Source organism: Lates calcarifer, linkage group LG6 (assembly GCF_001640805.2).
Source record: "Lates calcarifer isolate ASB-BC8 linkage group LG6, TLL_Latcal_v3, whole genome shotgun sequence".
In the NCBI taxonomy this organism is placed as follows: domain Eukaryota; kingdom Metazoa; phylum Chordata; class Actinopteri; family Centropomidae; genus Lates; species Lates calcarifer.
In genome coordinates this window covers 4,176,711-4,190,863 of record NC_066838.1, presented here as the reverse complement: position 1 = coordinate 4,190,863, position 14,153 = coordinate 4,176,711, and the positions used below count along the sequence as shown (strand labels likewise).

Genomic DNA, 14,153 nt, shown 5'->3' with positions numbered 1-14,153 from the left:
TTCTAATCAGATGAAATTGGGATCTTTCTTTTGGCTTTGAAATTAGCCATAGATAATGGCTCAGTCAGCAAACTACCGCCTGTCTTTCTCCCTGTTTTTCAGGCAGAACCTGAGTTGATTAGAAGGAGTTAATTTCATGGCATGTTAAACCAGGAGGGGGTTTGTTGTAAACGCTGTCTGTAGCCTGAGCTCATGTCTGAGACCTTGCCTGAAATATATACATGAAGGGGAGGGACTGAGCAAAGCAAAAGGAGGGGTCAGGGAAGGGGGCCTAAAACACAGGACTGGGGGAGAATGAGACATGGTGGAAGGGATGGATGTGTGGTAGGGTACAGAAGGGGAGGAGAGGAAGGACACCTGGAAGGCCTGTCTGGGGCAAAATGCCTGCAAAAATAAAACTGCCTCGCCAGTGGTTTCAGCCTGAAGAAAGAAAAGAAAGACAAGAGAGACACAGGGAGAAAGACGAAAACAAATGAGAGGAAAAGGGGAACGCAGAGAGTAAATACAAAGTTGGGAGAGGGGTGGGGTGGGGGGCGGGGGGGCTTTTGGAGGCGCATCAAGAATTTGCCTTTTAAGGGGTACAGTCTCACTCTTCCAAGCCTTGAGAGCTCTGCGTAGCAGCCAAAACACTCAAGGGAGAAGAAATAAACAACAGCAAAAGACTGGGAGGAAAAGAAACATGAACAATGCTAATGTCTGTCACACACTGGGGCAATATTAAAAATGCAGGGGACTTGAAATTTATGACAGAGATCATCTAAACAATGACAAGGATGCATCTAACATTCCTCCAGAAAACTTCTCATATCCTTTGTTATATGTTAGGTATGGATTCTGTGAAAGAGGGCTTGTTTCATGACTGCAACAAACAGGCTATTGCATTGTAAACAAGGGAAGGCTCAGTCCACTCTGAATCACTGGCTTGCACAGCATCCTAACAGCTACCGTCACTGTTGTGGTTTTCTTGGTTGTTTTCTAGACAATACCAACAATGTGTTGCCCGAGCTAAGGAGAGAGTGCCTGTATCTGGGAGCAGGAAACAGAGGGGAGCTGAGGAGGAGAGATGGGTGGGGGTGAGAACAGAGAGGTAATTGTATATGTAAGAGTGAGGCAACCCTAGCAGAAGGGTAGAAGCAGGAGGAAAGGGAGAGAGAAGGAAGGGAGATATGAGTTCTTGGGATGGGAGGACTGGGAAAGAAGAAGAAAAGCATCAAAAGGAGAGAAAAGGGTGAAGACAGAAAGAAGGAGCACAAAAGAGCTTCACAGGATGGGAGGATGAGTCCTTGAGCACTGACACAAAGGTCATGTGTGTGAGTCCAGAGACGGAGGATGTAGTGGGTGTGATCGACTGGCACAAAGAAAAACAGAAAGAAAAAGTCAAGTTGGGAGCCCAAGTGTGCCTAAGAAAGTTGGCGTGTTTGTAACTGTGTGTGTGAAACAAAGACGGACAGTGAGAAGGGAGTGGAGGTAGATAAATGGGGAGTCCACATGTAACTGCAGCAGGACTGAGTTGGATAAAGAGGTGTTTTTAAAGTGCGTATAGAACGGAGAGGGTGGGAGTGGGGGGGCAGTGAGAGCATGCAGAGTGTATCCTTCCCTCTGTCCCCATAGCACAGCTGAACAAGAGCCAGGAAAAGGGGAAGGGCCTCCTTCTCCTCCTCTCCAGCTGACAAAAACAGCTGCCCAGGAGCCCGGGCTGGAGCCTGTTTAGAGGACGAGGGAAAGAGGACAGAGAGGGAGAGAGGAGGAGGGAGGACAGACGGAGAGAATAGAGAGGAGGAGGAGGAAAAAGTCCACAAGTCCAGGGCCCTGTCCACCTATATGGGTTGCGTCCTGAGTTCGGACTGGTGTGGGGAGGAAGAGGAGCAACCAGTGCCGGTGGTCAGAAACTCGTCTCTGAAGAGAAGGAGCCTGGAGAGGAGTGAGAGCGGCAGGATGAGGCTGACAAAGGTCAGTGTGCATGTGGTGCTCACGTGTGTGTGATGAAGTTGTAGCTGAATATGGATGTTATAATTGGGTGTGCAAATGTTGATATGCACCAACTTGGGCCTCCATGAAGGGTGTCTGCATGTAGTCCAGGTACTGCACATGACATCCGTCACTGACCGAGTGATGGAGCAAAATGACAATTTTTTTCTAGTGAGTGAGCTTTTTGTTAATCATTATATATGCTGATCATCTAATCTTAATGACTATGAAGTTAGAATGAAACTGTAATTTTTGGAGCCAATGACATCTTCCAAATCAATAATATCAATAGCTTCACTGAAGAGGAACTCTGGGCAATAGTACTGCATATGTGAAACAGGTTGTATAAAGCTGTTTGTGGCTCCAAATGGAGCAGAGTGTAGTCTGATTTATTGCCTTAAAGTGATGTCACCTGAGTCAGTGTTGGTTTAAAACTACAAGTTTGAAAAGTCAAAAAAATCTGGGCGCTTGGGATTGGAAAAAAGTGGATTTACCAGACTTCTGTATTCCACTGCTCACCTCTGCTTAAGGCTACATTAGCCGCTGCTAGCATAACATGCCAGAGTCAAGTTGAATTGTTGGTACTGTAGGTAGGTGTTATGGATATGGTAGATTTTGAAAAGGAAGAGGAATGCATGGAGAAATAGGTCTGGCTCAGCTGTATTGATTTTAATCTGGTTTGTTTTTTTATTGTCCATTGTGAGTTAAATAGTGTTATGGGAGTGTAATGCTAAATAACTTGAAAGTTGGTGTATTGGGGTTCCATTTTCACCAGACCATTATCAATAGGGCAGGATAAGTGCTGAATAAGTGATCTTATATTACACTTTGGATACATGATAGAAATTTTCTTTCCTCCTGTTCTGTTCTAAAAGGAGGTCAAAGGTCAGTGTCAGTGAGCATGGAGTGGATAAATATCAGATCCTTGTGTGATAGAAAATTTCCAGGAATTAACTACACTATGTGTCTGTGTGTGTGTGCATGTTTTGTTTGGCCTTGATTTAAAAGATGATGTGGATGACGATGTATCTCTGAGCTGAGGCCACATCTGTGCAGATACAATGGCACTGTTGTGATGGCCTCAGTACTGCTATGGAATTACCATAATGTCAACAGAGGCACATTGGCTGGCTGGAGTGATCTGAAGTTTTATAAGCCATCAAGAGAACACAGAAAGCCTTGACCTTTGTCCATGAGTTTACATCACACCAGATTATGTACAAGCATGAAATTTAGTGGCTTTTTTCCTCCAGATGTGTGAACTGTCAGGTTTGTTTACATGCATTTTTTTTTTTGTTTGTTTTAAATAGATGCATGTGTTTTCCATCTGTGTATGTGCATGTGCATGTGTGTGTGTGTGTGTATGCTTGGTTGCACTTCAGTCCCTGTGGCTCCATATCACATGCTGAGCAGTGTGGGAATGTTGAGCCCTCTGGACTACGTCATCCTGCAGTGACTGACCCCACTACATGGGTGTGGGAACTAGTTGGATCCCACTGATTATCCCAGAGGAGGAGATGTTGTCTCATCTATTTATGGTCTTTTTTTAATAAACTTGTTTTTCCACTTCTTTTTTTCATGGCCAACAATCATAGGTGTGACAGATACTGTAGTTCAGATGCTGCTGAAAACCAATATGATTCATGTTTTTTATGTCTTTATATCCTGGCATCAACCATGCACATGTATTCCTAATCAGACTCTTGCCAAGCACTTACTGGAAACACTTGGCAACATGAAATGATTCCACATGCTGCTTTCAGCACAGATTACATAATTTGCTTATGTTATGTCAGTAACATGGGAGGGAGACACCTCATTCCTTTTTTTATAATTCATAATTTTTTTCATCATGGTTTTTTAATCAAATTATAACAAGAAAACAGATCATAGTGTGCAAAGTGTGGTTGGAACACATCCTTCAGACAGTGCCGAATTCCATTTTGATTATTTTGTGTTGTTAATGATTTTGTGAGTGTTGGGGTACAGTATTTTACAGCCAGTTGTTGGATTTTCCATAGCTTTGTCTGATTTCATATTCTCATTTACGTCCAGATGTCCTTGCTGTGCTCAAAACACGCTTGACTGCGCTAAGTTTGCCTCTGTCCTTTGCTGCTTTATCAGTTGTTGATGAAAAGTAGCTGAGCATCAATAAACAACCCTCTAAAAATGTATTCTCAAAATAAACACTTCCTGGCAGTGAGAGTTGATAGTTCATATGGTTCTCTTTAAAAAAAAAAAAAAAACAGAGTGGCAAGTTCGGAATTCATGTGGGACAAATCAAAATAGGCGAGCCTCGGACAGAAGTAATGAAACTGCCACCTCAGGGTTATAATCCCTGTAATAAAATAATTTTTCTGATCTGTCACATTGTGTGTGATGATCACAAACAGACTGTATTGGCACTGAAAGCTAAATGCCTTAATATCTTGGCAGGCTTCACTGAAAGTATGTGTTTAATTCACCAACATGCACAGCCAAGAGTTCAAGTATGAGAGTCATTAATGGGATCACTTGGCACATGAATTTTAATATGAAACATATCTCTCAGCTTCCATTACCAGGAAAATGGCAGCCATGCTAGCAAAAAGCAAAAGCAAAGGTTTGTAATAGTAGTTCAACACTGTGCCTGAATACAGTCATATGGAGCCACGAGCATGGATGTAGACTCTACAATGGTGGCAGAATGCTAGAAAAGAGTTAGACCATAGCACATATTGTTCACCCACATCAGAGGGCAAAAGTGTTCATAGCTGTTCTGAAGAGCCACACACGAAGCGGGGTGAAAAGCCAGGACTCCTTCATACACACAAAAATAGCTGTCTAACAAATATAAAAAAGAGCTTGAGAGAGAGAGTTCAAATCCTGCTTTACTTCCTAATTCTAACTCTCCGTTCTTGCTTGTAGTTGCTTGTAATGCAGTGCGCTAGAAGTTTAAGTTCATCCTCCACTATTAACCTGCTGATGGTCGCCATTGAGTATAAAATGTCAAATTCATCATCACACTAGCTCTGGTCTTTTGTGTGTGTGTGTGTGTGTGTTGTTGACTCAAGAAATATATAGAGAACTGATGTTGTGACAGCCGTTTTTATATGTATTTGTCTAACTCCCCTGTAATTTCTCATGAACAACAAAGTTTAGATTGGCTGTGACCAATACTGAGGCCTTGAACCACAGGCATTCACTACAAACACACACCCAACACAGGAAGGAACACTGACCAGTTAGGGTTAAATATAGACCCTTAACATCCAGAATAGAATAGAACAGAGTAGAATATAATACAAGTATTTCACACACTCCATCTTAGAAAAAAAGGTAAATTCCAACATAAAGTCCAGGCTCAGAGGGTGGCTGTAGTAGACCAGATTCCTGTGGCTTGAAAACAATGATCTGTCCCAAACTCTGAGCAGGATTTGAGGAATGCCTGTTGTTGTGTGTAGCGGGCACGCAGATGAAAGCTGATCGGGGGAAAAGGGAAAGACATAAACCATTTCCTCCCTCAGTTAGTCTCCACCCCCCACACCCCACCCTCAACAAATCCCTCAACCGCCCTTAAAAGAAACACCTCAGAACAAACTATTCACAAAATATCTTCTTTTCTTACACGCAAAAATGTCGAGCTTGACATTTAGCCAGCTTTTTAAAAATGTCTGTGTTGTGTCAACGTTGGCTGACAGAGAGAATTTTATTGAACTCATCAACACAATAAACGTGAACACGTGCTTATTTGTGTCCTCTGTACCTCTCTGTCTCACCCACTCTTCCCACTACTTTCTCGCTCTTTCGCTCCCTCAACAGCTGCACCTTATCAGCCTTTGGCTTAGTGCTGTCTTACGCAATCCTTCGTCAAGCTACACAGCTCCCTTTTCTTGCCTCCTCCTCCTCCTCCTCCTCCTCCTCCTCTCATTTCCTCTTGGCCCAGGTTGCCACTCTGTCCACCTCTTTCTCATTTACCTCCAAGCATGATCCAAGATCCTTCCACTTCCTCAAAACTCTAAATTCGGTAGACAGGCTAGACAAAAACACACCTGACATCCCCTGTAATATATCATGCAACGTGCAACACCTTGCAGTATGGTGTTGACTGTGACCATTTGGTCTGAGTGCAGAGGAAACTTCAGTTCAGTTTACCACAATACAAAAGTCTCACGTGCTCAAAACTACTGCTAAAATTATTCCTCTATTTTCCCATCTTTTCTTTTTCATCCACAGCAACATCGTTCCCCCCTCTTTCCTCATCTCCATCTTTCGTCCAACATGACCCTCCCCCACTTTACTCACCAACTCAACCCCTCATTCCAATCCCAAGCACCAGCTTCCTGTCTCTCACGGTCCCTCACCATTTTGTTAGGACTCACACGTGACCTCCCTGCCCCTCCTGTTACCTTTTTCACCTTAATACTTTGCTCCTCACTTCTTAATCCATCTCTCCTCGCCTTCAGCTCCCTCCTCTTTACCCCTCACCCTGCCACAATTCACAAGAAAGAGAGCCGAAAATTCCACAAACAGTTAAGCTCCCCTGTCCTCCTTTTTTTTGTACCATAAACCGGAAATTCCTAGGTTGTGAGCAAAAGGACTAGACCACATTACTGTACATGTTGTTTGGCAGGGGATCACTGTATACGTCATAATTCACAGTCACCTTTTGCACTGATTGGAAGGGATGTACTGTACAGCCTTTATACCTGCATGTCAATCTAACACATATGGAAGTGACTAAGAGACTGAGGCAGCAGACAGAAATAATGCTCTGCATTAGCAGTCTGAGGCTGGGGAATATTATGGGCTAACAATTTAAGACAGGCAACTCAAAAAGGAATTCACCTATATGGGCACATATAGTAGTGTAATAGTATAATCACAACCATAAGCATATGCAGTCAGCTTGGCAAGAAAAAAGATTTATATCATCATGCAAGGAATTCTTTGCTTTGCTTCTTTGCTCAGACTGCTGTCGAGTTTTTTTTACTTTAAAATCTGAAAAATTCAGTGATGCTCTATGCATCTTTTGACTATGCATCTACATTCACAGTATCAACATAGTAGTTAGCCTCTGTCTGTATTAATGACTGAAACAAATATGAGAATTGTCCTGAAACTCAATAGCTGCAGAAAGGTTAGGTCAAAAATACACAGAAAAGATATTAATATCAAGAATGTGCTTGATAAAGCAGCAAAACCTGACTTTACCTGTTCCAGTTCTCTTCTTTCACCACTAGGTGCTGCTACTAACACGCTAGTTACCCTCAGCAGCAGCATCAATGCAGATGTTAATCAAAGCACATCTGGTTTGGTCAGGTTTATTTGGTGGAAAAACACACAGACATCACCACATGTGTGTATGAAGGATGAAAATACAGATACATTAATTCAAAATGGTGAGATGCTGATCTTCAATGTAAGCATTGCTTCCTTCTGGCAGAGGGCAACTGGTGTCTCACTGATCCCAGTCACATGTAACACTTCATCACCTTGCTTCCAACAGTGAATGAAAACTTGTCAGCAGGTGAGCAAAGAAGCTAAAATAATGTTAATAATGTTTTTAACATACAGCCTCTGCCACTCTAAGTGTTGGCAGGACAAATACAAATCTGACTGAATGTAGGTAAAATTTTTAAAAGAGATGATGTATGTTCAATAATATCATGTAACACCCAATTTAATTTGGTGGTATAACAGGAGGAGAGGAGCGACCCAAAGCCACCTCATGTGCATGGCATGGGGCCCATAATTAAAATGTCTCAGTGCATGTGTGTGTGTGTCAGCTACATAGCTACATGTTTCCTTATATGTTCTCATGAAAGACAGGACTAATTCTAGTAATTTATCACAATTATTCACTTTGCTATTGTGAACTATCAATGTGACTATAATATTGGATGGCATAGACACATCATATACTTATCTAGCATTCCTGATAATATATTATAAATAATCAAATAAATACTAATTCTAAATCTACTGAAGTACATTCTGGATTAACAACTTCAATCACACTTGAGGTTTTTGTAGGAATATTATAGTGAATAATTAAACCAATCCAGATCGAGTATTCCTACGCTCCCCTCCAGAAACCGACCAATCATGGGATGAAATACCAGTAATAGTACTCCACACATGCTTGTAGCTGCATGTTGCTCCTCCCCGCAGCCCCAGTAAGGAGGGTGGACCAGAGTAAAGAAAACAAGTTATCTCATAGTCGCAAGCCATGTTATTGATGGCCTTCCTGGGAATGAGGGGCAGCTCTTAAACCAGGGGATATGAATAGCGGGAAAATGAGCAAGGTAAGTCTGTTAGCCTGGGAGGAAAAGTTTGAGGGTTTGGTTATGTTTGCGTTAGATTCGGTTCACCCGCGTTTACTTCAGAGGTCGTATTTGGGGTCTGTATGGAGCTTGGATGGATGTATGATGCTGACTTTTCATGCGCATGTGTTGACCGTGCGGTTGCGCACTTTGTGGATTGACTGTCTTACGTATAGACGCCATAACTTTAAAGTCATGTTGAGGTTTTGCCTGTATGAACTGTTTAAGCGTTAATGTTTGACCACGCTGTATATTTACAGTCATAGTACTAGATATTTTTTTCGAAGATTTTCTGGGGCTACTAGTCTACTGTATGTCTATGCCGTTCATTAAGAACTTACCATCTCTGACCCAACGGTTTCGGCGGTAATCCTACATTTTCGTAGTTCTTCTCTACTGTCGTATCAGTAGGTACTGTTAGCTAACATTTATGAAGAAAGCTTGATGACTTACTGTGACTTGTTGCTGTTCACTGAGAAGTTGCTCGACGCGTCCCACTTCATTAAACTGACATAAAATGTTCTGAATAGGGTCATATGATGCACTGAGCAGCACCCCCCCCCCACCATTCCCATTATTTCTGCGTCACCACCAGTCAGTTATTATTAATGTCGCAGTGTCATGTTGGACTGTTTCTCACGAGCCTTGCCTTGCAAGGTTTCCACTGATAAGGTGACAGGTGTTTTGTTGGATTAAATGCGGCTACAAAACCTAGTGATTCTCCAGTTAGAAATCTTTATGTAGTTGGAAGAAATTTAAGTGTAAATCAGTTCGTTGTGGAATTGAACTGGAAATGTTTTCTCTAAACTTATTACTTCTCCAATAACTTTCCTTGTGTATTCCCAGTTGTAAATCTAAACAGGCCAATGCCAAGGAAAGGAGCTGGAGAGGCAATTTGGATCAGCTGTCACTGACTTTCCCTTACCTTGTCTCTCTCAACTCATCACTCATAAATCGACTTTTCTGTGGTGTGATGGATACTGAAAGTATGTGTTTCCTGTCTGATGCAGTGAGTTTAAATGTAATTTTGTCAAAAATGTGTGCCTCGTGTAAGAAAAGTAGGCTTCAATTATATAAGAGTAATTGCAATTTGTTGCTTCCGCCCTTGTCAGATTGTAATGACAGGCCAGGGCTGAGTGTGTGTGAGTGTAATGTACACTTATTCCAAAGGCACATTAAAGAGTACAAGCTTACTAAAAGTATGCTGTGAACAAAAAGTTCATGTCATACGTGTATACATGATTGCACACATGTCCATGGTGGAGTAGTCCATCACAGATGTGTGTGTATGTGTATGTGTATGCATTTGGACACTGATTAATGACTGTTGTGTGGTTTGTGTGTAGGCCAATTAGTTTTGGCTCCATATCATGATCTCAGCTTGTCAGAGTTCCTATCCTTCTTTGCAACGTGAGGAAAACAGCTACGGATTAACAACAAGATAAGATTGTCCAATCTCTGCCAACCTTTCCTTTACTGATAACAGTGTGGTCATTGGCAATTTTTCTCCTATGTGAACCATATTTAATGCAGATAAGCATTGGTCAGATTGGATAAGGAGCTTATGATGAAAAAATCTGACTTTCAGGAAAAGCAGGAAAGCAGGAAAGTCAAATAATTAATGCACATCTTCCGTCTCAAACAAAAAACACTGTTGCCTTTGAGAAAGGCAGTTAAGCCAGCTGCTGTACACTACTGTGGTTGTGTTCAGTGTACAGCAGGTATTCTATAGTTGTAATTATTGGGTGTAACTGAGAAGTTTGATGGTCCAGAAATGGCACATGATGGTTTTGTTTACCTGGGAGACCCCCTGTTTGCTGCCAAGTCAAGAGGCTGAAACAGAGGCTGGTTCACATTCCCTTGTGCCAGATGCAGTTACACTGAGCTCAGGTCTACAGTAGCAGCTATTCACACTTACCTGGAAAATCCTGAAGCATTAAAACAGGATGGATGCAAATGATTCCCCTTTACTCCTGCAGACGCAGCAACTTCATTGGCATGTGTTTGTGGCTTCTGTCAGATCATACCTGGTCCTAACTAGCGCGATTACTAACCATCACTTAATCATCACCCCTGGATGATGTCATCCTCTTACTGAGGCCACTTCACAGTAACATTTTGAGGCAAAACAGATGGTACATTTTGCCAGTAAATATGAACAACTGCAGCAGGGGGTGTTGGTGGTGCAGCTGGAGCAAGACACCATTCTGTGTGTGTGTGTGTGTGTGTGTGTGTGTGTGTGTGTGTGTGTTTGTAGCAAAAGTCCAAGGGAACGGAAGTGTAACATGGCGGCACACTGACCTCACCTCAGGAACAGGCAGTCTCTGTTCCCTCCACTGCCTGTCCCACCCTTTGGTGTCGTGCACTTACATACAAGTGAAGTGACACACGTGTATTAACACACATGCTGGCCTGGATGCCAACAAATGATGCAGGAACCCAGATACCGGCCCTCTCAATGTAGGGTGGGATTTAAGTACACAAGAAGTCACAACCACTCCATTGAAAGACTGTGTGTGTCGTGGTGCATGAGTGCACAGAACCAACATTCTGTGATTAACAGCCATTACAAAATTATTGTTGTCCTGATGGACATTGAACTTTCCTGCCACAAAAAGGAGACTCAGGTCATTTCCACTGAAACTGAGGGTCAAGTCTGTAAATTCCTTTTACTGACCTAAGAATGTTTCCCCTCATTGCAGAAGACTCAGTATGTGATTGTTAATGGGAAAACCTGCTTTGCACTCACACCATTTGCACACCAGATGCGATTTGACCTGTGAAGGTTCTTCTATTCATCATGGAGCTGAAACAATTAATCTGTCAGTCAGTTCACAAAAGCTAACTATTTTGATAATCAACTAATCATGAAGTAATTTTAAAGGAAAAATGTTAGTAATTGTGGGCTCCACCTTTTGCTACAAACATGTCTTTTGAATTCAATTCAATTTTATTTATATAGCGGTGAGTCACAACAGAAGTTATGGCACTTTTCACACAGAGCAGGTTTAAACCGTACTCTTTATAATATTATTTACAGAGACCCAACAATTCCCACCATTTCCCCATGTAAATTTCCCCATTGTGGGACTAATAAAGGATTATCTTATCTTATCTTATCATTAATAACCAGTGTGAATTCACTGTCCTGTTAGCTTGTTAGCTATCAGTTGGACAGGAGTGGCCTTTCCCCCCTTCAAGAAATCATTATGAATGAGGTTATACACAGTTCTAGAGGCAAATAGTAAATGGCAGAAATAAAAAATCTAAAAAAGACTTTAGTGACTGAGTAGCACTAGCATGGTCCCAGCTTGTTAGTGTATTAGCAGTAGTAGCAGGCTAGTAGTAAGCCTGAAGACTACAAGTTTGAAAATAAAAATGAGAAGGATCTAGGCACGACCTTTGCAGCCATCTCATCATCACTGCTTTAAGGTACTGTAGCTGCTATTAGCATAAATTACCTAAATGTAAACAACTGAGTGAATCAAGTCAAGTTGCTTTGTGGGTAATGTAGGTGCCAGGTGGCAGAGAAGAAGAGGGCATGGAATAAAAAAGATATGTCTGGTTGTGCTTCATTAATTTTAATACTATTTTTATACTGTCCATCGTGAATCCAAGAGCAATGCGGGCAGGCAAGTTTTTACTTTTTTGTTAATCAAAAACAATCAACATAATTGATACAGAAAACAGCCCTAATTCATTATCAGTGAAAGGGCTAACATGCTTGTTATGGAATGAGGAAAAACTGAAATGGTTTATTTCAGGCAAGTTACACTTGGGGTTAGGGGTTTGTCAAATTAGGGAATATAAAACAGGAAAGCATGATTAAATAGTGTTTTAGAAAAGAGAGAAGCAGAATATACTGTGAAACACCTGCCGCTTTTGGCAGTGCAGAAGTGACACACAGTTGTGTGGTTGACTGGTTGACCTGTAAAATAATGATCCAAAGAGCTGAAGAAAAAGTCCCATCATAAGTGACAATTGCAGAGTTCTTCTAATGACAAAATTGGTGAGAAGACTTTCCCCTCAAGGGTACTTTCAATACGTGTCCTCACTGACCATCTGCAGCTGAAACTGAGGTCAATGTCCAGTCAGTAATGAACCACTCCCACACAATGCCCATCATTGTCGAAATATCAACACTATATTTAGAAAGAAACAAGTGGGTGGAGGCAAGAGAGTTTCCAGGGATGTGTGTGTGTGTGTGTGTTCACGAATGGCTCTCTGTTTCGGGGTATTTGTTTTTACATTTGTATGCATAAATCTCTGCCTGTGTGCATCTCTTGTGTGTGTGTCCAACCCCTCCCTTATTCAATCCAGCTACTGTTCTGTGACGGCTGGCAGACGTGCAGCAAGGAAGGGGAGGGATCTCTGGTTAGAAAGCATCTCTTTGACTCCAAAAACCTCTGGTTCCTTTTTCTGCCAGAAGGCTAAAAATATTAGAAAAAGGACCTTCTTGTGCGTAGCAGATGTTGTAGCGGAGGTGGGGTCTGTCCTGGCGCACGGGGTGGGGGGACACGGGGACGGGAAGGGGAAGGCTGTCTGTTTCCACTGACTGTCTGCAGGGATACACGTCTCCACGTGAGTCAGTGTGTGTGTGTGTGAAGCTTGTGTTTTCCTTCCTGAGGTCTCAGGTAGCTGTTTACAACTTGTGTCACTTCTTTGGAAATGTAGGCAGGTCCCAGCTGGTGGAGGCCTTGTAGCATGTCACATGTACTGTATGTCTGTGAGGGTTTGTCCATCACTGCTTGTTTGATGGCAGATGGATGTAGGTAGGTTAACCCGTGAGGTTGTGGAAATGTGCATCTACGGTGTGAGTGAATAAACATACTTATTCATGTCTGCTAAGTGGTCCAATCTCTGATTTTGAATGTTTTTCTGTTTTTCAGCTCTTTTCTCTCAGGCAGCAGAAATGTACATTTCTTTATTAGGTCAGAGGACTGTATACCAAATAACACATGTTTTACCAGAGGAAGATGTTTTTTATCCATTACAGCAGTGACAGTAATTACTATCCTGGGGACTGGGCTGAGCATCACAGGTTGTTTTTAGTGCTCATACACTAAGACTCTACCAGCTGTTTTCTGCTTCCTCTGTTGTAATCCTCCTCAAAATTGTAAACCTCCTTCACTGTGGTTTCCTCTGTTGGACTCCAAGTCAAGTTGAGGTGAATTGCGAGTTTCGATAGATTTGGTTTGGTTTTTCTCTGTATTCTTTGGTTAATTATGTTGTGAATACACTGGTGCTTGTGGTAATTTCCCCACGATACAGGACTCACGTGTGGTAGGTCCCAGGCTATCGAGTTAAAGAGTTCTTCTCTAGTGTTTTACTTTCTTACCACTATTTCATACAATAATGTGAAATACTTAACTGTGCTGGAGTTGATGTGAATGTTCAAACGTGTGTTTTCCACCAGTGTAGTGGCAACTTCAGCCTTACAAATTCTAATAATAACTATAGTAATAATAAACATTATTTTTATTGTTTATTTTCATTTCACTGTTAAAGCTGAACATATTTTCTCACCCTTTATGGCAGCAAAAGTCAACTGAAATGATAACAATGAAGATGGTAGTACAGTGAGCGTCGTGCCATTTCATTCATATCTAGCGAAGACATGTTGTTTATGTAACATCATTAACGCAGCTTTGGCTGGTGTAAGGCTTTGTGTTTTGGGGGATTTTCCCTAACATAATTGTTTTATTAGATAAGGCAAAGAAGCTGGTGGACATTGCTAACACAGCTTTTCAAACAAATATTCACACACACAGCTAGCACATCTACTATAACGTCAGCATTATTTATATATCTGAACAGCCAGCTGCAAAGTTTATTTTTGGCTAGTATTTTACCTGTTCAACCATTTTTTCCCACTGTGTT

General features: G+C 41.8%; 1 protein-coding gene across 6 annotated transcripts in view; it reads left to right on the top strand.

The window, feature by feature from the left end:
- The first annotated feature begins 972 nt into the window (after positions 1 to 972).
- The window catches only part of tns2a (tensin 2a), a 49,878-nt gene continuing 36,697 nt past the window's right edge, over positions 973 to 14,153 (top strand). For 2 of the 6 annotated variants that reach the window (XM_018675345.2, XM_018675344.2), the window contains exon 1: positions 8,036 to 8,255. In XM_018675345.2, coding sequence (XP_018530861.1) covers positions 8,232 to 8,255 — 24 coding nt within the window. In that variant the 5' untranslated portion in view covers positions 8,036 to 8,231. Of the gene's footprint in view, positions 1,951 to 8,035; positions 8,256 to 14,153 lie in introns of those variants that run through there. The other 4 variants (XM_018675343.2, XM_018675340.2, XM_018675342.2 and 1 more) reach the window with 4 other exon arrangements.